General features: G+C 37.2%; 1 protein-coding gene across 1 annotated transcript; it reads right to left on the bottom strand.

Moving 5' to 3' along the window:
• Positions 1–4373: 4373 nt before the first annotated feature.
• Positions 4374–26465, bottom strand: LOC135160959 (putative inorganic phosphate cotransporter). Its single transcript, XM_064118149.1, has 8 exons — positions 26412–26465; positions 25743–25927; positions 20176–20309; positions 18794–19094; positions 17992–18230; positions 9602–9751; positions 7773–8150; positions 4374–5238 (listed from the first exon to the last, which is right to left on the bottom strand). Exons 2-8 carry the CDS (start codon positions 25813–25815, stop codon positions 5026–5028), a joined length of 1488 nt encoding a protein of 495 aa, XP_063974219.1. The 5' UTR covers positions 25816–25927; positions 26412–26465; the 3' UTR covers positions 4374–5025.
• Between the last annotated feature and the right edge of the window lie 101 nt (positions 26466–26566).

The following is a 26566-nucleotide window of genomic DNA, read 5'->3' as shown; positions in this document are numbered from 1 at the left end:
ACCTCAAGGACCTCCAGATAGCGGATAGAAAGCTCAACGAGTTCGACGAAATCATCACGAAACGACTGAATGAACCATTCATTGTCACCCATACTAGATGGTACAATGTCCCCCGTGGGATCATCGCAGCATTCATCATTATTATCATTATTCTTCGTTGCTGCAAATGTTTTGGACAATTTAATCTTTTTTATCGTCTCTGCTATCCTACTACGAATCCGAGAAACTATGAAACGAATCCTCCACTCATCAGTAATTTTGTCAATTGTATTTTTGACTCATCAGAACCATCTTATGGATCAGTCAATGAAATAGTAACCTACCGACTAAGACAGGATGTACCTGCTGTCTCTCATCGAGCACCTGACTTTCGGATGATGACGAAGTCCCGCCAACAATTCGTTTTCCACCTCTCCAACGACCTCGTAGAAGCACAATACCAATTTAATTTAATATTTAAACTTTTTTAATTCATATCCAATCTTTTAAACACATTTATATTTGACTGAACCTTAGAGTTAGAGTCTTTTGTCAGTTACGAACTTGAGATTTACAATTCTATCAATTAATTCATCTATTATTGTAATTCAAAGGATCTTATTGAATTTTATGATTTATCCTTTATAATTCAATGTATCTTATTTAATTTTATGATTTATTCTTCATTTATAATTCAATATTATTGTAATTCGATGTATCATTTGTTAACTCTCCGTTAACAAACTTAAGGGGGAAGGTGTTGTATAACCACATTATTTCCTTATTCCCAAATACATTCCAAACCCTCTAAAGCTTCAAACCTAGTCCCCATCCTAACCAAATGGGTTTGCACTTAAATTAATAAAACCATTAGGTTCCAACTGTCCCCAAATGTCCAGATAGGCCTTAATATTTGCCATAATTGTTGGCGCCTCCAAAAACTCTCACTCCTCAATTTTCCTCTTTTCCGTCATGATTCCAAGACTCAAGTCCTGCAAGGGAACTCTCCCTTAAATCAGTTCCAAATCACCCTCTAAATAGTCAATATCTTCCAAATTCAGAAGTGTCATCTTAAGAATAAATTAATCAGTGAACAGTACCTCGCTTCTCCAGTTCTTCTTATATTATAAAAAACGTTGTTTCTTCGAAATACGACATCACACAGACGCCAGAAGATTCTTCGATGAGTTTAGTAAAGCAACTAATGAAGTAAAAGCAGCGGGAGCTCAGCTCAGTGAATTAGAGAAATTCAATTATATGATCAAAGCACTTCCCACCTCGATGAGCTACTTCGGAGATTCAATTGACGTATTGCCAGAGGACCCAAGAACTGTGGAATTTTTACAAAGCAAAATAACAACAAAAATGGTGGATTGCCAAAACGAAACCAATAAGTTTGAGAGAGATCAAGAAAACGCCAGTATATTCAATACAGAAAGAAACACAAACACACAGGCGTGTTACAAGTGTGGAAAACCCGGACACTACAAGCGAGAATGTAGGCAACAATATGACCTGAACCAAGGTCAAAATAGGGATAGATTACAGAGTCGAGGCAGAGGAGACTATTTTCGAGGAAGAGGAGAGTATTTTCGAAGCAGAGGAGATTACTTTCGGGGCAGAGGAGAACCCCACGAAGGTCGAGGTTACTACAGAGACAACAACAGAGGATTGCAGAGAGGAAACTACAGGGCTGTAGCCAAGACAATGACACTAAATCCAGAGCAACAGAATCAGGACAACTACGAAGACTACCACGATAAGCAATCTAACGTGTTTTCTACTGGAGTAAATAAGAACTATGTAAGTTACAATAAAATGAAAGACAATGAAGTTAATTGGACACTCGACAGTGGAACCACAGACCACATAATTAATGATGAAAAATTGTTTGAGTCACGTATAGATTTGAAGAATCCAGTCAATGGTAAATTGGGCATATTATGACAGCTACAAAAATAGGAACAGTGATAACAATATGTAAGATCGACGGTAGAGAAATTCCTATAAAATTAGTTAATGTCTTCTTTGTAAAAGGAATGAGAAAGAATTAGATTAGCTTTGCTAAAGTAACAAATAATAATACATTGATAGCTCACGGTGATGTATCTGAAATATACAATCCCTTTAATGAGTTAATTTCTATTGCAAAAAAGGAAAATGACATTTATCAAGTGACTAGTTATGTAAAGCCAAAAATATAGATCGGTATAGCGAAGTAAACAATAGTAAATCAACAAAAAAGAATCAAGAGAAAATTAGTCAAAAAGAAAGGTGGCACAGAAAACTATGCTATGTAAATTTTGAATATCTGAAGAAATTATGTGAAAAAGAAGGTGTCTTAGAGGATGTACCTAAAGAGTTAGAACCTGACTTTATGAAATGTGCAATTTGCATTCAATCTCAAATGCCTAATAAGTCATTTGAAAATAATAGGAGCAAAGCCACTGAAAATCTTGAGACAGTACACACTGATGTTAATGGGCCTCACTTTACCACAGGTAATCATGGTGAAAAATATTTTTTGAACATAATTGATGACTATAGTAAGTTGGCAAAGGTATATTGCACTAATTCTAAAACGGAAGTCTTTAGTTGTATTGAGAGCTATATAAACCTAATGGAAAATATGACAGGACAAAGGGTAAAAAACTTAATTTGCGACAATGGAAAAGAATATACAGGGTGTCCCAGAATTGAACGTCCAGGCTTTAAACTTAAGTTGGGGGTGAATTTCTGGATCGAAAAGTCCTGAGCGACTTTTTGATCAGACGCACCCTCTTCAACTTATTCAGGGTTGAAGTTGGACTAATCAGGGGCGTGGAATACCCGGTCGCACGACGGTGAGGAAAACGTTCGAGTGTGCTGGTGGCCCCACCATACGGTACTACTCCCCTGCGGTGGCAGAAAGAGATGACTGGCGGCGGTGGATAAGTGGAAGGGGAGGGAAATGAAAAAAATGAACACCCAAAAAAAAATAATCATCAGCGATTGATCTTTTTTTTTCTCTTTCGCTGAAAGAAAAAATGAACATCTCATACAGGGCCAATGGGGCTGACTTTAGAAAGTTACATCGCCGGGTTTTTTTTCCAGCGCTGTAATTTTCAATGCTGTTTTTTTCTCCTTTTCGATTAGATTAAGAGATATAATGGACCTCAATCGATGGGGAATTTATTCCTCCATCGAATGCCCTTGGTTTCATCCCTTGGCATTAATTAGGGGAGCAGTAAATAATTTTTACGTACCGGGCGGGTTTTCATATTTTTCATTTCCCTCCCCTTCTTCTTACCCCCCGACGCTAGTCATCTCGTTCTGCCGCGGCAGGGGAGTAGTACGGTATGGTGGGGACACCAGCACACTCGCATGTTTTCCTCACCGTCGTGCGAGCGGTTATCCCACGCCCCTGATTCGTCCAACTTCAACCCTGAATAAGTTGAAGAGGGTGTGTTTGATCAAAAAGTCGCTCAGGACTTTTCGATCCAGAATTTCACCCCCAACTTAAGTTTAAAGTCTGGACGTGCAATTCTGGGACACCCTGTATAATAAGATTATTTGGAAATGTTGTGTTTTGGAAGTCACGAAAAGAAAAATCAGTTACAAAATCTTCATCGGAAGCAGAATATGTTGCCTTATCCGAATCTCTGAGTGAAGTAGAATTTATAAAAGGACTAGTAGAAGAATGCTTCAATCTAAAATTTGATAAACCGATAAAAATCCACGAGGATAATCTACCTGCAGTAACTATCGCAAAATGTGGTAATCTATCAAAAAATTCTAAATTCACTGAGGTGAAATATCATGATGTACATGATAGTGTAAACGAAGGAACAATTGAAGTTGTTGAGATTAAATCATAAGATCACACTGCAGATATACTCACCAAAGCGTTAAACAAAGAACAATTCATTAAATTAAGAAAAATGTTAAAATTGATATAAAAGTACAAATGTAAGAGGCGTGTTGAGAATGGAGTACATTTGTGCTTTCATTGTGTGTGTGTGTGCGCAGTGGCAGGGCGCAGCAAGCGAACTCATAAGAGTGGGAGTCAGTCGACGAGGCGCACAGCAGGTGACTGTAAGGAGGACTATTGTTCAAAATAAATAAATGTAATTGAAGTGTGGATTCTTCTCGATTTGAATCATTAAAATCCAACAATATTTATTTCGTTTGGTTGTAACAGGAACCCGTCCCCATTACCCGGGCCCACCGTAATGGGATATTAGCCAGGAGATGATAGTGCCACAGACAAGGTGCTCTGCGTTCCTCAAAAATTGTTACACTTTCCTGTATTGAATGTCATTTTATGTCAAATTTGTTGATAATCCAAGGGGCAGAATGAAAAATGCAATGCTAGAAGTAGAAAGGAATGGAAGAATGAAGGACAAAAACAATACTTGGATGTAAAGAAGCGTTTATTTCATATAATTCAATCACAACGGAGTGAATTTTGGACATTTTGTGAATGTTGATACTGCCCTGATGCCTTGCATTGCTTTGGCGACCATATTTATGCATCATCAACCTCACATAATAGGCAACCACTGGACAAATGGCCCCTGGCCTATACTATGACACTTTTGATCGTTTTGACTACGTGGTTAATTAGAAAACTACGTGAGTATTTAGCCATGCGAAATGGCTGGCACCACCTACTGTCTGAATTTCGACTGTGACAAGGGGGCATTTAAATTTCTATTTGGAATCTATCTTGTCCACATGTCCAAATTATTGTCGTTGTTAGGGAATAATGCTCGTTTGTGTGTGTGCGTGAGGAGGGTGGGGGGGCCGCATCGACGGAAGGGATTTTTGAGAGAGTAGAGGTACTCAACCACGATTATTTTTTGGTGACGAAAATATCCCTATTGTGTCATTCATTGGTATAGATTCCCATAGCGTTTAAGGAATTTCAAACGTCGTTTGTGTATACAATAAATATTAAATAGCTACATTATCATAGTCTGAGATGCAAATTAACCTGAGAAATATTTTCTCAAATATTTCTTATCTAATAAATGCAATCACCTGATGTATGTATAAGGTGAAGAATTATTGTATTATCTCACTCTTTTCTTCAATTCTCTTCTCATCCATATCCTTGGGGCCTTCAGGAATTGTTGAGATTTCATGATCCTCAATATATGTAGTTGTGTCATTCCATTGCTGTACGGTGGCTTTTCCAAACAGGACGAATCCTAAATTTCCTATTATGTAAATCCCAGCTGATAAGAAATAGACTTTCCTCCATTGGTGGACATCGCTCTGAAACAGTTTTTGAGTTATTAGAAGTGCGTAGTCTTTCTAGATATATCCAAATAACTGATACACGCCGGAGTATATGATCCGAGTAAGCATTTTTATCATCGTCTGGCTTCTCATTACTCTCTCCCCACATTTATGTGAATATTTTATCTCTACAATAAGTAATCATAAAGATTATAGCGGGTTGTAATGAAATTGTTTCAATTTTCTGTGTATGTCCCGTACTTTCTGCCAATCTGTCAAATTCATTTTTCGAGACTGGCACTTTTTTCGACCCAGCAGAGAGATGAATGTAAAGTCAAATTATTGAATAAATTCTCCAGTTTGTTTATGAAAGACTGTTTAGGGTTCACAGCATTCGTGACATAAATACTCACAAGAAATAGTGATTTATTATTGTGACTGTTTATTTTAATTGTCACGATTGTACATTCTATTGACGAATGATTCCCAGTGATTGTATTTTGTGATGAACAGATGATGAACAGTGATACTGGTCGCCGGCCATGAACAAGGTCTGCAACAGGAGGACGGTTGGCAGAATGGGTAGGCTTGCGCTGCTAGGTATGGCAGGGGCCCTGAGGACGGCCCCTTCTAATGGTTGCGAGGATGCAGCGTCAGAGGACATGGAGAACAGCTAAGAGTTGTCATGCGGTCATTCTCGCTGCATGCAGACGTATTTCTGAATAAGATACTGTCTGCAGGAGTGAACCCATACAGACCGAAGTGGCACTTCCATAGATCCTTACAGATCGACCTTCACTACGAGGAATCTCTAATGGGAGGCGATGGCGAGTGATTGCCGTCCAAGGGGCTGGTCTGGTACACAGATGACTGCGGGACTGGCGATAGTGCGGGGGCGGGGATATACTCGATGGGCCCTCAATACGGAGGGCCAGCGGACTAGAGTCACACGCAACCTTAATCTAAACGGAATGAGTTACCCTTACTCTAAACGGAATTAGCTGCCCGGGTGCACAGAGGGCACTCCGCGGAAGCGTCAGCTCCTCCCGGCTTGTAAACGAGTGCGCTGAGCTGATGGAGAGAATAGCTGTGCATGATCAGCTAGAAGTGGTATGAATCTCAGGCCACGCTGGCATCCTCGGCAACGAAAACGCCGAAGAGCCAGCCAAGAATGTGTGTCTGAGTACAACGCCAACAGTGGGAAACCACGTGGAGGTTCACGCAGTCTATGTAAAGAGCGCGATGAGGAGGAAAGCGGAGACAGAGACCATAGGGGAGATTCGCAGTGCCAGTCCTGGGAGATCAACCACGAAATGTCCTAGCGGTAGCGCCGGAACTAATTTTGCAGCCAGTTTTGTTGGTAAGGTACCGAACGTTACGGCTGCAAAATCGGAGCAGAGGGAAAAGTCGGTAATGCAGATAGCGTGGGGTGGGGGAATACAAGGAAATAGGGGAAATTAAACGGCTGGGCAGGCGTTCTAAATATCCGAACGGCGGTGAGGGAAGCTTTTCCCTCATTAGGGGGGAGGGATTAATTTTCAAAAAAGCAGCTTGTCGCGCATCCGCTCTCGGCGACGGCAAGCGACTATCCCTTTTTTTAAGTAAAATTTGCTTGTTAAATTATATCGATTATTTTTTCCATCCAAATCTTGGCCAATAGGATTGCACCATTCGACGTTATTTTGTATAGTCAACACGGTATTTCAGCGGATATTCTTGAAAATTACACTGGAAATTTTGCATGTTGATATATATAAAAAAAAACAAATGTTGAAGTAACCCTCAATTGTATCTGACAGATTAAATGGCAATTCGTTGAAAATTATGTCTCATGGTGCAATTCTATCGGCCAAGATTTGGATGGAAAAAATAATCCCCCGAATACCACTCGAACTTCGAAATTATCTGATATTTCCCTCAAGGTTCCCTACAAACAAATAAGCTTGTCAAGTTTTCCAGAAAAATCACTCGCGCTTCGCGCTCGTGATTTTTAGACTGGAAAACTTGACTTGAAATTTCGTAGCTCTTGTGGTATTATATGCGAGAATAATCATGGTTTCCTCCCTACCTCATCCAAAATGCTATCCATCTCCTGTAACTTGACAAGATGTGAAACTCTATATAAATTCCCTGTCTTACATGTAAGAATGCATTCATTATAAATTCCTTTTGCCTGCAGGATTTACAATTTATTGAAAACCTCTGCTCTGTGCATCTAATGTATTGAGTCTTATAATGAGTATATTAAAAATAATTGACCAATTTAATTTTTGACTGACAAATAGAAAAACCCGACATACCAGACTCGCGCACCCAACGATTTCATAATTTTTGAACGACAAAGTCATATATTTCACCTCCTCACAAGTTCCTATGGCAATTAGAAATAATCACTACAGGACTACTTAGATTACGTAAATATGACTCAGCCCTCTCGTGAGTATTACTCCATCATGATAACACAATTGTAGGAAATGGTCAATTTAAGGATTCGGTAATCACTTGAAGAGTTCATTCTTAGTCCTCATTTTTTCCAACAGTATCCAGAGAATAACAAAAAAAATGCTCACCGTGTCAGTAACAATGAGTCCACAAATGAGTGGTGCAGCAATTCCGCAAATATTCGCCGCGGCGTTAGTGATTCCCATGAGTATACCAGCAAAATTTGGACTAAGATCCATGTGATTCATCTGATGGCCACTAAACACAGCGACATTGAAACCCACCGATGTAACAAGGACACCGACAGCAATGTCACGATGCTCACTATCAACGTAACCGAGTCCAATTAATGCTGCTGCCGGGATAAACTCACCAATGGTATTCGCTATCTTCCTCATGTTAACTAGAGACACGTAGCCAGCCTTAACTAGCCTGTCCGATGCGAAACTTATGGGGAAACCCAGTAGCCATGCTGCCAGGTATGGTAGTGCTGATACCCGGCCATTCTGAAAAAAAAAACGTATGGCTTTTTACAATCAAACGATAATATTCTGTATCGATTTTGTGAGATAATTTCCCTCTTTGTTAAGCATTATTTTCTTAAACAAGAACAAATAATTTATGACGGAAAGTGGAGAAAAAATGGTTGACAACAAACTAAACTTTTGGTGCTTGCAAATGGGACTGAGAGCAATCTCTTTTTCAATGCATTCGAAACATTTGTTATTTTTCGATTTAAATCGATGAGCCACTTCGCTACTGATCCGTTTGTTTGTGACTTACGTGATTTTCAGACCAAATCTAAAACATCCAGCTTGATCACTGGTAAAAATTCAGTTACGATACTGGAATGTTAAAATATCGGGGTATTGAAACATTACAATTTTTTGAAAAATCCAAGTAGAATTGTAAATTTCCGTTCCCCTGAAAATCTCGTAAAAATGTTTCTAAAATGTAATTTAAGGGTAAAAATCATGAAATTTTGGGTTCCATTGAAAATTCAGGGTAATTTCACACTGAATATTTGTATTCAATTGTAAATTTGACTACATCAATAAATTTTCAATTTCATATTGTCTGAAATTCTGGAATTCTACTGAATTGTCCGTAAAACTTGAAAATTTATGATTTTTCGATCTCCGACTACTGAATAGCTATTCAATATCATTGCACTGGGAACTGCATGATAGTCTACTGTCCATGGAATTTCATTTTTTCGTCATTAAATCTATATTCACCCCAATAATGTGCTAAAACATTTTCCTTCTCTATGTCACTGCAGAATCGAGTAACATTGTTTTTCATCCGAGCAAATATTTACTGCCCCGTTTCTCTTCGATATCTTGAGAGCCCATTGAGATATTGCAACTTTATATGAATTTATCAATATATGTGAAAATTTCCGATGACATTGCGAACGAAAAACATTTTTCGCTATACAATTCTACGTACTATGGAGTTACTTCGATTTCACAATTAAATAGGATTTCTATAATACTAACACAGAAATACTGAATCAAAATTTTGACATAATAGTTAACGTTCGGAGGGAAAATTTCGATACATTCTACCGCAATAACTTTCAATCACATGTTTCACATTGCCTCCACTTACTCTGTGATAACATTTAGTCAACTACTTAATTAAAATTTCACGAGTAACAGTAGTTGCATAAGCTTTGACCTTAATCACTATCGGTGAATTTTATTCGACTCACGTACAGTCATCTTATCCCGGCCTTCCATTCACACGAATGCAATTGAAATAATCAATTTCAATTGGAATATTGACGTGGCGATGCGTTGCCCATTATTTTACCATATAGGTGCAGATAAAATAATTTATAATCGACATTCGGCACGGCGTATAAAAAAATTAATGATCAGTGTTATTTTTATCAACTCAAGAGACCACTTTAACCAATTACACAATGTCAAAAAAGGAATTGTTCGTTTACCTCATCGATTTTATAATGCAATGCATGATCCATATACGTCGGAGTCTTGGTGAGGAGCATCCAGAAACCCCAGGCTTGTGAGCACTGAGCAATGAGCAATGCCCAGACAGGAATCGAGGTCATGATCGACCGCCAAGGTGTTTTCAATGTCTACAAACAAGAATTTATATGAAATTAAATCATGACAAAACATCTAATCTAATGGGGAATCGAGTGATCATAGTCAATTAATCTATACTCTCCAGGACCATAGCAATCGATTTAGTATCAACAAGTGGTTGTTGAATAATGCCTATACAAATAAACAGAACTCATCAAATTTCATGGGAATATCACATAAGAACAATTTGTATAAAATAGACGAAAATTCGTCGAAAATTCGTTGTACATCTTGGTGGGTGCTAAAATACAATTTTCATCAAAAATACTCGGTGAGAAATTTTCTATAACAATTCTAGTATGTGTTCTGGAAAAAGTCACATTCTTGCAGTGATGAAAAAATCTGATCCTCGGAAGGGAAAATTTCATGGAATTTCGAAAATTTTCTCCGAAGTTGGTAGAAAAACTCATATTTCAGCAAATAAAATTTTCAATTGTTTTCAAGAGATTCCTCTCCGTGTACGGTTGCCGTCCTGGAATAATAAATACAAGCACTTGACCCAGCTGTAGACCATTCGTACCTTCGCCTCCCTTGGTTATCGTACACGTCAGCATAACATCTTTATTTGATCTCTTATTCCTCTTCCATTCTCTAACGAGCGAAAAAAATGTACCTGCCACATTAGAGAGAAATCTGCACCCTCGAGTGAAAAAATATTCTTAACCTTCAAAACTCAATAGTTTCCTCATTCCATTAGAATTTATCAGTCTCCAGTAAAAAGTAAGGACTTTTGTCTCATATTGTTTACAAGAATGTGCAAATGTCTTTTATGTTTTCAAGTTTCCTTGCTTACGTGCCGAGTAAACGAAAAAGGACTTTTCGATACGGGCTGGACGTCGCACCAGTGTTAAAAATGTTTTTTTTTCTCACCCAGCGGATGCGAAACAGGAGGTAAATCTGACTTCATGCCTATACCAGAATGGAATAATATTCTTTAAATTTGCGGATTTAAAATATTCTGAACTGAAGACGAGGATGATAAGGACATAGGATTCTAGATTGAAGAAATGTTACTTTAGATATAGTTCATAGTAATCTTTTTCGGGATAATGACATAGTGTACCATATCAAGCCTAATATCATAAAATTAACATTCATAAGCCGACGCTATGACGACGCGTGTATGAGTGTCGTGGATACATTATATGACTCAAGGATTATCGTTTCAATAGTATTATTCTTTTACTAAACCATCGTACACAGTGATACTTCACGCTGGGAACTTTGTTGGACACCGAATGCTGTTAAATTCAAACGATTTTTCTACAGTCTATAAATAAAGCCGATTAGATAGTATGCCCTCCCGCTGTTGACAATTTTCCCCGAAATTTCCCGTGACAAGTTCGAGTTGAAATTGAATTGTGTCATAATTGCGCTGCAAAGTCAATGCCTTTTGACATTGGCAATAGATAATTTTGTGGGCCAATCAAACTAATCGGTAAATTTCGCGGTCATTTTACCACTGAATGCAATTTAAAGATAAAAAAATTATAAAATTTCCGATTTCATTAGAAATTTAATAGAATTTCATTGCGCCTATAAATGCATTATGACTTTCTCATCTTCGTCGCACCGAAAATTCTGGTAACTAAAATTCTGGAAACTATGGAGAATGGTCTGAAAATAAAAAATATGAAGTTAGAGGATCATGACTCTATGTACTTCTACCTATCACTTTTAGGAAATCGAGAAATAAAAAAACTGATGAAATTCCACAAAATATGAAATTTACACAGATGAGATAAGTCTTACTTTCGGTTTTTTCAAGTTTATTGAAAGTATGTCCTGATAGTGAGGTCTGTCATGCATAAACTGCTATATCCTTTGAAACTTGAAAAAACATAATTGAAAGTATATTCTGTTCCGAATAATAGATCAAACAAACGCGCAAAAAAATATATACTTAAGTCAAATATATTTTATACTTTGTTTAAGGATAATCTGTATACTTAAACTGAGTATTGCATATGTTTGAGGTAAGTATATGTACTATTATATTTCGACTGAATATACTTCTTTTCTAGTATAATGTTTTTTCCATGGTAAAATGGATAACCAGTTGATTTTTTCACACCACTTGGGGGAATAAGATTTTTTATTCAATATTAGCCTCGAGAATCGAATGTACTTGAATTGATTATAAAATATACTCAAAATGAGCATTAATCTTTGGTGTCGAATGTAAGTGACTATCAGTTAGCCATGTGGTAAAGGTAAGTAAATGATAAGGAGATGAAAGTATAAAAAACTGCAAGGAAGATGGAATAAGTTGGAGAGGTCGAGAGGGAAATTTAGAAGGTAATCCTTGGGGTATGAAGGAAAGGAAGGCTTTCAGGGGAGAAGAATGAACAAGTTGGAAGATAAGAGTGAAAGGGAGAAAAGGAGAGGAATGCATGTGGAAATGAAAAGGTATTGGAGTGAAGTGGCGAGAGCAGTGTATAAAGGGCGTCAATAGGGGGTACGAAAACGAAAGAGTGAGAGTCGAAGGGGAGTCAACGAGGGGTTGCTGACGAGGTGTTGTAGAGGGTTGGCTCGTGGCGGATGATTGAAAATTAAGGTTAGTAGCGTGGGTTTTGAGAAAGGGAAAGGCAGAAATGTTGAATACTATTGGAACCCAACTCTCATGTCTCCCTAATATATGGTTTATATGGAAATCATAAGGGGGAGGCTGACGGAGGAGATGAAGAGGGAAAGCTTGATTTCACATAATCAAACGGGGTTTAGAAAGGGTATGGGTAGGATGGAGAAGACCTTGGTTCTAAACTTTGTAATATACAGAGAGATTCAGGAAGAAAGGAGAAGACTTTTCGCACCATTCGTGAACTTTAAGGCTGCCTTGAACAGTATGAATAGGGCTGTCATGCGGAGGACAACGGCGGGAAGGATCGAGGCAGCATATCAGGATACGATTGGGAGAGTAACGGTCAAGAATGAAGTGGGAGAAGGGTTTTGGACTTGAAGGGAGTTGTACCGGCGCCGTTCCCTCAATCTTCTACTATTCAGTCTGGTAATTTCAGACTTAGAAATAAAGGCTAGCAAGTAAAGAAAAAGGGGGAGGGTGATGTTGGGAGCGAGAAAGGTATACCATCCGTCGTCTGCCGGTGATATTGTGCTGTCGTCGGATAGTGATTCGAGAGTCCGGATGGCAAGAGGGGTGTGGAGCTTCGAAGGGAAGTTAAGAAAGGGTGGTAGTAAGAAATTAACGGATAAGGGCTGTAACGTGGTATTTTTACCAGTTGCGGGTTCTCGACCGTTTCGCGATTTTCGCCAGTTCCGGCAGACGGGAAGTCACCTTCAGTGACGAGCGTTCAGGGGAGAGAGGAGAGCAGGGTTCTCATGGGGTTGATTTTCTTTTTTTTCGTTGTGCCAAATTTAAATGTCCGGGCCACTGCCCTCCTTCTGGGGACATCGAGGACCTCGAGGGCATCCTTGATGCCCTCGAGGCCAGAGACCCGAGAGATGTCGTCAAACTCCTCGGGATTGATGACATCGGATTGCTTGTGGGATGTGACCGACCAGAGAGCCACAATGCAGTCCTCGAGGACACCGGAAGTGACGCAACACTGGAGACACGTGGTTGATTGGCGCTCGGGAGGAAAATGACAGAGAGTGAAGGAGGAGAGACAATTATCTCTCTGAGGGGAGGATTTAACGCCAAACATGATTTTGGAGAATTCAGGATGCGCTGAGACGTATTTCTCAGGAAGGTTCGATTGAAACCTGCTCACTCGGCATCGCCAAGAGCAAGGGCGCATGCGTTAGCACTTGAGGACGCATACGTTAGGAGTAAGGGCAGATGTCGCGCATGCCTGATTGATGGGGATTGGTGGACAATAACGTCGCCACTCTCTACCCTTATATCCTAGAGTGCGTTAGCCACCTGTTGCGTGCGGCACGTGTGTTGTAAGGACACTTCCCGTTTGGTGGGCATTGAGAGTGGGCCTGTGAGTAAAGTTAATTGAGAGTGACGCAATCTGGGCCTTCTGGAGATCTGGTGAGCGTGGTGGACCTTTTATCAGTGGCATTTGTAACTTTCTTTTGCATTTTTCATTTTAATTAATCGTGGGCAGATTCCGAGAGTAATTTAAATTTGATGTCCCGGACATCCGAGTCCAGAAGGACTATATGTTAAGTATTCTCTCAACGAATCTCTGGCCGCTTCAATTGGTGAAAACTCTCGATTGCTGTCTCTCTCTCCGTGTGGTTAATTAAATATTGTTATTTCGATAATTGAACTTTGTTAGTTCGATAAGTGAATTTTATTATTTCTATTATGAATTTTGCATGGCAAATTCCAGGTAAATTCTCTCGCCACGGAATTTCAGTTGAGGAATGTGACGGTCTCGTGACCTCGAAAATGTTTGTGTCGGATTGGCGTATCTATTATCTATTTCTTCTGTTTGGGGTCACGGAGACTTATCAATTTTCGGATTGTTCCGGGTCATTGAATTATTTGAAGAATTTTAATTACAGTATTTCTGATCAAACCTTCTGTTTATATTCCGACTATCGACAATTAGGGTGACTACCCCAGTTGTTCCGGTTCACTTGTTGTGTCCGTGATAATACCCACTAGAGTCTAGCGACTCAGTTATTTGCTCATCTGTTAACTGACTGCGTTGACCTTCTGTCTTAATTATTTGTTTAATTTTTTTTTTTTTGATATTGTGTATTAAACTTCAGAACCGCCTTCATATATTGTAATTAGACGACAATGACTCGAATCGTATTCCGGTATGTCATTAATCACGTATAATCGAGTTAACGGGATTTTATGTAATGGTTACTTAATTATTGAATTGTATCGAGACTGAATCTTGAATTTAATTAAAAATTGTTCTCCCCGATAATTCTCTAATTTTGTTTTTTTGTTTTATTGGATATCCCAGTGTGCATCTCCTTTCAGCTTCAGGTTCGTATTAGAACTCTCTCCGGACCGAGCAGTGGGGAATTCGGGGCTGCAAAGGGAGAAGGATTTTTGGAACGGTGGTCATTCCGTTAAATGACCTGGCCTCTAAGTGACGATTTGGATTTTTGCGTTTTGGGGTGTGGTGGTGCCAGAGGGCTGACTAACGGACGAAGGGTTCCGTCAACCTCTCGAAATTACGTCACAGTGATTATAGGACATTGAGAGGAGACAAGAAAGGAATATATGTGACCTGAATGGGTGGGAGAGGAAGGGGATGGAGGTCGGAAGGTAATGAAGAAGGGAAGAGACAGACGATTGGAGGGAACTAGAGGAGATGATGGAAGAGATGGAATGAGTGGAAACGTGTAAGAGGATCATGGATTCGACGCACAACGAGTGTTACAACAGAGAACGCACCGTCGTATCATGAGTCCTGGACAATAAAAGATAAAGTAGTATTGTCATAAAATCATCTACACTACATGAAAAATTTCTAATCTCATGTCACTATATCCCTGGTCCCCATGACCATCATCAGTGTCTCAGGAGATCTTGACCCTACCTGAACTTTATGAGTCCCAATACTTAGAGTGTTCTATTTCTAACATTTAGTCAATCCGGGAATTACCCAATTTTACAATACTGAGCCAATCACAGCATTTCTTACGAGATATAAAGGCTGCGACTTGCTTGTTTTTTGTTAGTTACAATCAACCGTTCAACCATTCAATACAGTCCACTGTGACATTGTACAATTCATAGTCAACTAAATACATTCTTTATTAACATCAAAAAGTGTTGTGTTTTCGAGTATTTTATCCAACCATTTTAATATCCGAACAAAGTTTACCACGGCGTTCGGAAGTATCTTTCAAACGATACACTACTATTATACTTATTTCAAGAATATAAATATACTTTTTGTACGTATTCCGGACATATGTTATATCAAGTATGAAGTATACTTTATTCAAGTATAACTTTTTTCCTTGGAAATATAAAAATAAAGGGTTAATAATAATTTTTCTATTAACCGCAAACAAAAGGGGGATACCTTAAAACTATCTATTGCCGAACGAATGGCAAGTCATGTCCTGTACGTTTTATCAATTGTTATTACATACTTTTTAATCCCAAAAATTGGATCTTTTCTGTAATTTTTACGAATTTTCAGAAAATAGTATCATTACAACGTTCGTTCGACTGTCGGCCGCAGAAAAACTAACACGTCTCATTTTCGAATATGCAAATAACTTCCCCTCAATGGATGCATGAAATTCGATGAAAAATTCAAGTACTATGTGTGAACAAAATGCTACCAGGTTAGCGTTTAGAATATTTTGTTGAATAACAAATACAAGTGGCAAAATGCTCCTGAATTATATACGGCACAGTTTTGTTGCTAATGGATTACAACTATGATTCGGCATGCTATCTTGCAATTTTGATTTTCTGATGTCATTATTGTTTTCTCATCATCATGGATGCTCACTTCTACGGTTTCATTTTTCATATTATAGAAGACCTAGTGTGAACATATGCCGATGACATTGTCCTATGAGCTACCTTAATTTATAGGCTTCTCTTTTGATAAATAGGATTTATCAGTTCATATTCACTCTGTATTTATTAATCAATCATGACATAGGAAAAATTCATAGAATACAATTATCAACAAACTAAAGTGACCAAAAGCGGATGACTTCGCAAATGGCCAGAAGTGTGGCAAAAATAAGATTTATGTAGGATGACTGATCTTTTTTGTATGGAATAAAACAAAGACAAAAGTGGGTAAGAGTGAGATGGAAGTATGTCGCCAGAATGAGTAAACCTAGACTGTAATATTTAGACGATTGACAAGATTTGAATGTTTATATGAAAGTATGGAATGCCCGTTGCGTGATAGAAGAAAGAGCCATTGTGAGATTAAGCGGAAGAGGGAAATGATTTTTGGGAATGAGTGCGACGTGTGTGGTATGTCTTTGTGGGTTTATGTATGTCCTATGAGTGGAATGAGTTTGAGAGAGAAATAGTGTGACAGAGTGAAAAAGAAAAGTATTATAAACAAATGAGTATGGATGGTGCGAGAAGATGATGGATGATGCAGTCTAAGGATAAGAGTTGACCAGTTAAGATCGTGGATCTTTATTATACCCGATTTAATTTTTAGTATCAATATATATTTCAAGTTTGATTAAAATTATTGCCGTCCCCTGTACCCTGATCCTACATTTATCAAGACCATTGTCATTATTATTTTCCAACTCCAATTTAATAACGTTAGAACAAACAATTTCAATTATGATTGAATTCATCCAGCGAATAGTATCCAGAGATAGTCACATTACTCTGATACTGATGTTTGGTTAAGTTTCCTGATTTTTAATAAAATAAAATTAACGAGTGTTCCTATGAGTTGCATCTTCAAACCTGATCCCGAGGAAACCCCAACAATTGTGTTGAGCCATCATTTGTGAATTGCCATCCATTTTTGATTTACTTGTCGTGACAAACGTTTTATTAAAAAAAATTCAAGAATATGCAAGAATGAATCTTATCTGCTGGCAGTGGGTAAGCCTCATCAATACCGATATTTAAAGGGAATAAATTGTTTTATTTCATCGATTACTTAGGGCGCAATCGATGAAAATTCCTGTGACACGCACCCACACGCACACACACATACACACATACACACACACACACACACACACACACACACGCACAGGCAAACATCCATGTATGTACGCGTTCTAAAAAATGCATGTGCTGAATTTTGGGATCGTAGTAACTGAACTCCCACTAAAAAATCAAATACATAAATTCGCCTGATTATAATGCGGAATAATCCTGAAACACGAGTAGAATTTGGAGTTCAACCAATAGCTAGAATTTATCATTTCTATCGACAACAGCCTACGTGGTTAATTACGTGGTTGTGCTTCTAATAAAAAAACAAAAATTGGCTGGTGGTTGCGGTCTTATTATTATACCTACCCCGTTCCAGTACCGGCATGATACCGCAGTTTAATTCCCTACCCGCATTTGCTTCTAAGTTAACTTATATTTAATTCCACATACTTGTAAACTCCTCATGCGCTAGTTTCGTGTTCCGGCGATGAAATAATCCTTCATCACCGGGACTCGAGCCTGTTCTCCTGGGACGCTTTGGTCGTAGAGCCAGCATGCTGACGACGACGAGTCCAAAGACGTCCTCGGCTTTCTCTTTCCAATTTTCTTTTATTCTGATGTTCACGCCATTCGTGCATATGGGGAAAAGTGATTTGTTCCCTAAAACGAGGATGTGCAAAATGTGCCTACCTCAACGGTTTCTGTTACTCCCAAGCTGACTTCAATATACTCTCTTTCGTCTGAGGGAATTTCATTGTGATCAGAGGGAGACTCTTTTCCAAAGATGAAGAAGAGGATAGCCCAGACAATGGCTACTCCACCCCAACTGTAGAAACTCCCTGGCCAGCCCAATACTGATTTGGCTAGTTCTCCACAGGTTAATAGGGCTATTACGTTGCCCAGCCAGCCACCAGAGTACGTGCAACTACCTTTGAAAAATCATCCAGTACATATTTTCGAAAAAAAAAACAAATTACTTTCTTGGTAGAGATGAATAAATTGGTAATGTGTAGGGCTCTTTACAATAGTGTTAATATTCATTAAATGTTGTAATATTTCTTGATTGTTCCATTGCAATAGTTCGATGACTCTATATCAAATATGAAGGAAAGAAGGAACAGACTCTCATTTCATGTTTTTTTTTTTCAAAATAATAATTAATAATATAAAAATGGAAAGAAATGTAGAGACTATCATTAATTACTTATTTCAACAGTATAGAGGAAAGCCAAGATAAGCCGATTTATCTTTACATAGAGTTATGGACCCACAGCTCCAAATCTAAGGAAGATTGGTTAAGGAGGAGAAATTTTCGCAAAATTTTGTAATCGTATACCCCGAGGTATGGACTAAACAAATAAAGAATTTAAATTGACCTAGCCTGGTTTACCACTTCACTTCCGATTTTTATTTCCGACAGTAAAAAGTTAATATGAAATTTCATTGTGAAATTGTGAGGTTCCTTCAAGTAATAGTGTTTATTATTCGGTACCTGCTCTTCCTCTTTCCTCTAAAGGTACCCATTTTGATAACAGAGTATGTATACATGGGGGTACGATGCCTTGACAACATCCGGTGAGTATCCTCAGGACGACAACAGCCTGCCAACCTCCGTATGTAGCTGCTGTAGGAACTAATATTGTCACAAGTCCGCAAAGACCTACCGCGTAGGAAAATAGTTTGCGTGCTCCGAATTTTTGAGCTAGAGCACCGCCTGGTATGTGGGTTATCACGTAGCCCCAGAAAAATGAACTGAGAATTGTGTTCTGTACTCCATCCTCCCAATTAAATTCCTAAATTAGAAAAAATAATGAGGTGTCAATCGATCAATAGAGACAGTTGTTTAATAAATTTATCCGCACTGCCCTTCATTTTTTTTTCGGTTCGAGATCGGTGCTGGCCTTTCCTCCAACTCGAAAAAAGGAAGCTCATTACGGAGATAATATTTTTCACGCAGAGTGTGAAAAAGTTAAAGTGTTTCAGTTTCATTACTTTTTTGGCGGCAGCTATGATACCACTATATGTCGTTGCGGCCGAAAACACGCGTCTAAGGTTAAAAAAAAAACGATTTATCGGCCCCAATGACGTAGAATGTTGTTTACCACCAATGCCCTACAGATTTTTACTCTAGGTGAAAACCACAATATTATTCTAACAATGACTTGCTTTCTTTTAATGTTAGTGTTTTTCGATAATCTGTTTATAAAATTGGTTCACGCTTTTGAGAAATAAATACCTGATGAATCCCTATTAGAAGCGCCCACCGAAATTTGAATTCTACTTTTTTTTTTAAAGGCAATAATTATTTTGAATGATTCTAGTAGTTTGTCGCAACGTGGGGGAATGCAAGGATCGTATATTTTACAATCTCAAATGGAACAAAGTTGAAACGTTAATGAATTTTTCATTTATTTATCATTGTGACTTTTCAATGGAGAATGCGAATAAATAAGAGAAACAGTCATCAAGCAGAGAATTTTACTCCATTAAAATTTTCATTAAATAATAACATCAACGAATGCTGCTTGTAGCTTGATTTCAAAATTTATATTAAGAAATATTAAAATGAAATTTTCTACCTGACTTGAAAAATATCATCGAATTTATATTTGTTGAATGAAAAATATGAGAATTTTGAAATTGACCAACCGACTCTTACTGAGTAATTGTTAAAAAAGTCAATTATGAGTCACTTAATAGATTTCAGTAATTATTGGTTCAGTAATTCATATTCTCCCCAACTAGTTTTCATTGAATGCCTTGAGTTGATTTTTGGTGGTTCTTTGTCGGTTTATTTTGACTACAATGAGATGAATTAATCGGAGAAATGCATATGGAAATTTATAATATTAAATAATCTACATAGGTAATTACTGGAAAGTCTGGATTGGCATGCTTAGAGTTGGTCATAGCCACCAGCGAGATAGATAGAGCGACTCTGACCGCGTAACACGTGAAAAATCCTAGAGTCATGAGAAGAATCTGCACGTGCCTGCATCCAAACCAAGCTGCAATCCAAGTATTGAAAAATATCATCAAACAATTATTTAATCATAAATTTTATAAAGGAACAAGTGTCATACAGCATGTCGTAAGAATATCAGTAAAATATCATAACGATAAATGAAGGGAGCGGTAGAATGTGGAGTAGTTGATAACGCTCAACAAATAAGACTTGCGCGAATGTTTGCCACAATTTATTGGAAAAATATTCCATTCGACGGTGTATCCTCGAGCTAGAGCTACTAACAAGTTTCATGCGACAATTATGTTCCATTGAACATAAATTACAAATAGACGTTGGATCAAGAATGCGGACAAGTTTTTTACGGTGTAATTGAATGCCAAATTGTAATTTGTTTATTCCTTATTCGTTTAGATTTACGATACCGGATAGCTCTGCCCTAATAACGTATTTATTTATTACTTTCACCAGAGATGAAAACCAGACAAGTCAGATTTGTTTTCTGTTGAAGGTTTCGGAGTAACCTTTTTGCTCCGTAGAAAGATTGTGACAAAGATTAATCAGGCGTTAATTGAGTGAAAATCATGCATCAAGTTGATTGATTTAATCCGGTTATAGATTTTCCCAATACTGGAAAACTATCGCTCTAGTTTCAGTTCTTATTTCTCTCCAAGTTGGTCTATTACTAAACGAATAACTTTAATATTTTTAATTGCTCCACTCAGTTATCTCGACAACAGCCAACATCATACGGCATTTGATGAACGAACGATACAATGGCGCAACTCACTGCACAGGTTTCCATGGGCGTACCACACGTTTTTGAGTATTCAAGTGATTCAGTTCAAACGCAATCAGTTAATATGAAGAGATTGCAACAATGACCTGTCAATAGGCATGAAAAGTTTTTCATCCAATGTCTGACCTCAAAAATGACATTACACACTGCATACCAATGGCGATTTCATGGAAGCGTTGAACATCAACACAACATATCTAGTCTAGTCTAGTCTAGTCTAGTCTACTGTGATTGACTTCACTACAATCACATTTCCTCACTTTGGAAATGCTGACGGCAATATTTCAATACCGTAATATCGTTCTTGAAAGCTTGAAAACAAAATCAGTCGACTTCAGTCATTGTTAATGGTTCTCGGCAAACCCTTCTATCCCATTGCAGCCGATAAACCGCCATTCTAATCGAGCCTCCCTGCAATAACACAAAATAACAAAGTAATTCTGGCAAATCTGGCTTTATAGTCTGATTTGAAGGTTCGAGAGCTAACCTTCGGCTCGAAGGCCAATCTTCGGCTCCAACTCTAAAGCCACATTTGTCAGAATCAGTTGTTCCGGCCTAGGCACGAGAAATACCATTTAAAGCTCTTTAAAATTTTCTTTTCGCCTTCCTTTCTTTTTGCTTCCAACTCAAGGCATTGTAATTGGTTCTTTTTCAAATTCCTTCATTATCATTAGAAATAAAGGAGAATGGTCTAACACGCAGATATACGATGCTTCAGAAGCATGTCTGTCTGTGAGCCCTCTACCACGATGCCGAAATTAACTTTTAGAAAATCAAGCAATAAATTAGGTAAAAAAATTTGAAAGTACCTGACATTTTCACAGATCATACATAATAATAAGGACCAAAACGTAGTGGCGAACTATAGCTCGAATATTTTCCGAGGGGAAAGGCTTTTTTTTTTTAAATTCTTTTTCGCAAATATCTCCAAACCTGATTGACCGCTTTATTGATATTTTCTTTTTCAAAATATTCGTCACTCTCTAGCATTCGCAAAAAATGGAGATGATACTTTAAGCTTTGGAGACATCATGCTACCCACGACTACAATGATTTATACTACAGATGGACTAAGTCGAATCAGTAGTTGTAGAGATATTACACTTTTTCCGTAAATGGCCTTTTGGGAATATCTCCAAAATTAGTAAAGCGATTTTTATCACTTTTTAGATAGAATGGGATCTTTGGATTCAATATATTGGACAACAAATTTTTTCAACTTTTCCATCGCATCGCAAATATTTAGTTTCTCAGGTTTTAAATTGATTTTCTGGGGATCTCTACCCTTGAAATTGTTATAAATAAAGGAACAAGTGACTAATACGCATAATCTCTGTCGGATAGCGTCAGTGGTTATTTTTTGTCTATACTGAAATTCCTCCTTTATTTTCAGATGTGTTAGGAATATTGTACATTTGTACTTATAACAATGAGTGCTGCCACCACTTGTAGGATGAGAAAAATAGGAGTCTAGAGCACGATGCAAGTCGGGTTGCTAGGAGTCATCGCTGATATGGCACATGCTGTGAAATGCACCATTATTTTACATTAATAAAACTCAATTATAATACTAAATCAGATCCATTAATTCTAACAAGATGGGGCGGGGGGGGGGGGGGGGGCTCGCCTCGACTTCGACTTGTCACGCCTCGTGCTGCAAATTTCACACTTCTCACAATCCTCCACCTATCGTCCTCATGCCATAATCTACTAATTACTCAATATTTTGAATGGCGAATTTCCATATTAGAGTGTTGAGCTTTATCGAAATTTTCAAGGAGAGATATTCTATACAAAAATTCAATAGAAACATAGGCTCCTCTGAAATTTTTACGACTTCATAATTCAAATATGTTTTTTCCCTTCATTCTCATCCTGTTTATAAAAATAAATTTTTCCAAACATTCTATAAAAATATAATCGAATTATTTCATGAAATATCTATGATTTCATCTTAAATATTCAAGAAAATATTAAGCGTTAATACTAAGCATAGCGGAACGATGACACATCATAAATTGTTAACATTCTTATTGAGGAATGATTATTACTTTTTTTGAAGCAAAGTTGGAGGTATCATGGATGGAGTTCACGTCATTTATTAAATTCCGCCATTGGACAATTGATTGTTTTCTTTTAAGTCATTTATGAAAATAGTCGATGTTGATGAAGAATTTTCAAAGCACTTGGCGCGTGACACATAACCAGGCGTTATGATAGTCCATATTACTAACAGAAAATGTGTAAAATGATCCTTTGGTATCCAAATCTTCTATTGAAAGTTTCAGTATTTACATTGAAAATGAAACATTTGAAATAATTCATGCCAATCTTTTATATGCATAATATCTTTAATCCTTCATTTCACTCAATTAATTCAATTTCATTCTTTGATTAAATTTCATCGACTTGGCGCGGATAACAAAGTTCAAATTTCACAAACAGTATATTAGTTAAAAAGTACTTGTAGGTATTTTCCTATTTCTTAATAAAATCTATTCAAATTTCTTTCTCCACAATATTTACCGGTTTAAAATGTTTTTCGTCTTTATTAATAAATAATCCGAGGTGTACACAACGAGACATACTTATATCGTAAGGCGGTTGGAGTAGCAAAAGCGTTGTCGGTTAATACTGATATTTTAAGGCATAACATGTGACCAAAAAGGTGAGAAAAACAAATTGTTTTTGCCAAATATCCATCTACTTCAGGGAAATTTTTAGTTTTTCAATCCTGTATTTCTGAAACAGAATCACTTTCTGACAATTCTGACTACGTTTAAATAGTGTCTATTATATTGCTCTAACACATGATCATAACATTTATAATTTCGAATTACCGCCAACAATAATTTTGAGCCTTAAATAATTTATCGAAATTCTTCCGTTAAGAAAATCAGCAATTTGAACAAATTAAATAATTATTAATAAAGTTCATTGAGGGGTATGTAGAAAATGCTCATCTGCTAGAGTAATATCATTATCGCAATGCAAATCTAACTTGACTTCCTTAGTAGTGAGATTAGACTGGAGAAATCCAATTAAAAAAAAAATCAATATTTCTCCGGAATAAATGGATATTTGGCAAAAAAAAAAAATTCACCACCGTATATTTCTACTTTTTGAAATACTGAATAAATCGGAATTCTCTGTAATTTTGATAAAAGGGTTTTAATAACTCCCATTTCCGAGTTACAAAATTGACCAATTGTCGTTTAGCGATCACCAGCACACAGAACAACACCCTCGAAATTTATTTCACTCATTTGGGAACTATATTTGGACAAATTAACTCTATTCAACTTGAACCCGAAAAATCAAAATTATTAACGGTTAGAAGATGTGTTGGGTCCCCCCCCACGTTTATCGCAACTACAGTTTTGTTGATAATATTTCGAGTTCTGTGCATCTCATCTTGGGCGTTGCGATTTGGAAGTTTGTGACAAAAATTGTACGTGAAACACCTGTTCACAGTGATTGAATTTTCAGTGATTTCCTTCCTAAGATTTTTAAACTCGGTGGTCTTTAACTGGCCAGCAATTTCGACATCGCAAGCTGTTAAAACGAGGTGTTAAAATATTTGTTATATTCAGTCTTATATGGAAGGTAATTAAGGATCATTTTAAGGGTTGCTTTGGCTGGCCCCAAGTGGCTTCATCACACAACTTTTCTGCGGAATAATTTTCCAGGAAACCACGTTATTTGAATGCCAGGTCGATAGTTAATTTATTTTTGTTCATTTCAGTAGTTCTTTTGTTTATCGGTGAAATTTGGAATCGGTCGGTTTATTCTTTTGCGCTCATTCTGGGGAATTTTTGAGGGCATCTGTCTGATCAAAACTGGCATTGGTGGGCGCCAAATACTCTGAAGGTTGGACTACATAGAATGTAGATAAACCTTGATTATTTTCATAAGTCAATTGAAAAAACGATCAATGCTTAACATTAAAAATTTAATAATGCCAATTTTTTTCCATCTTTGCCGGTAATAAAAAATCAATTGTCCATTTTTACTTTCTTTAGTCCGAGGTGCAAGACCATTTTAAATGTTTATATGACGTAGCTGCCCATCTCGTCAATCCTTTCTCTTAAAATATTTCTGTTATTCCCTTATAAATGAAGCTTTCATCCTAAACTATTCCGCTTTTGCAGTATTCGAACCAAACCAAACATCATGATCGAATAGCTTTTCAAAAGACGTTACGATAAAATCCGCTGCACAAATCCCAGCCGTTCCATGTAACCGACATAGTTGTGCCCTAATTAATTTGATAAAACAATCATTAAAGGTGCCAGTTAATTTGAATACAAAGTTTTTCCCTCAATTGAAGAGAATAAAGTTGATTGACAAATCGCGATGGTTCTGTTTGGAAACACACTGTAATTTAACGTGTGTCAAAGAAGACGCGGAATATTAAAAAAAGATAGTCTAAATGCAGAAATACAAAATTAATTACTACAAATGTTTCTTCATTTAGCTTATTTTTTTTGTCATAGTGATCCATAGGATTCAGTTTATTTTTATTCGACTATAGTCATCGATATGGATTTGAGAGAAAAACTGCCTATCTTATAACGATTTTTCAACACATGGCAAAATGTTGAAATCTTTGTACAAATCGACTTCAGTACGAAAGTCAAATTTTAGGACAACAATTGATAAAATTCGTCCATTTACCTTTTGGTTTGTGAGCAGGTACTTTCATGTTCTCCACCCTGGAGATTCTCCTGGTTCTGAGTCTATCTGTCATGTTGATATTGATAATTCGTGGTGATATCAAATCAAGAACTCAAAAAAAATTGATCAACCAACTTCTTTACGTTTCTGTTACTGAATCGGGTGTTGTTGATGTAACTCTTCAACTAGAAATGAATCGATCGACGTTTAACGATCATAAAATTATCCCCCCCCCCTCCCCAACAACAACAACTACCCCCACCCAATCTCTCAGAGACGCCTTAGACGATTCCCAAACACTACCTCTTGGCGTTCGTTCAGTAGAAAAACTTTCATGCTCTCGATTTATTGAAAAATCGTAAAGTCGAACAAAAGTCCATTTGTTGATTTATAAGACTTTAATATGCTCCAGAATTCCCAAATACTTATGAGATGTTTCATTCAAAAGCAGTATTTAATGTCGAGAAATAACACTGAAGCAACAGTTTTACAAAGTAATAGAATGTCATTAAAAAAATTAATAAATTAAAAAGGCGTAGGGCATTTCTCTTTTTTTAAACCATGGTGTTTTAGTAATTTTCTTCTCGAGACGTTAGTAATACCATTAATGATAGTTATTTAGCAAATAAGCACAAACTTTTTTTTTAGACAGAAAAAAATTAAAATTACCGATCTATATGCACAACTGATCAGGAGCGAATACGCGACTAAATTATCACTAAAAATTCTTTCCTCCTACTAGATCTTTCAAGTGATCAGATAACAACTAATCTCGTAGTATCAGGGACGATCGATTATACTCGAGAAAATCTCATAAGATTCAT

Source organism: Diachasmimorpha longicaudata, chromosome 3, assembly GCF_034640455.1.
Source record: "Diachasmimorpha longicaudata isolate KC_UGA_2023 chromosome 3, iyDiaLong2, whole genome shotgun sequence".
In the NCBI taxonomy this organism is placed as follows: domain Eukaryota; kingdom Metazoa; phylum Arthropoda; class Insecta; order Hymenoptera; family Braconidae; genus Diachasmimorpha; species Diachasmimorpha longicaudata.
This window is presented reverse-complemented; position numbering and strand designations above follow the sequence as displayed.

Coding starts and splice junctions, on each gene's coding strand:
- LOC135160959 (XM_064118149.1), bottom strand. CDS start 25,815: ATGACAGATAGACTCAGAACCAGGAGAATCTCCAGGGTGGAGAACATG. Junction 19,095..20,175: donor ATGCCAATCCAGACTTTCCA/GTAATTACCTAT, acceptor TTTCTAATTTAG/GAATTTAATTGGGAGGATGG. Junction 18,231..18,793: donor AGAGGAAAGAGGAAGAGCAG/GTACCGAATAAT, acceptor GATTTTTCAAAG/GTAGTTGCACGTACTCTGGT.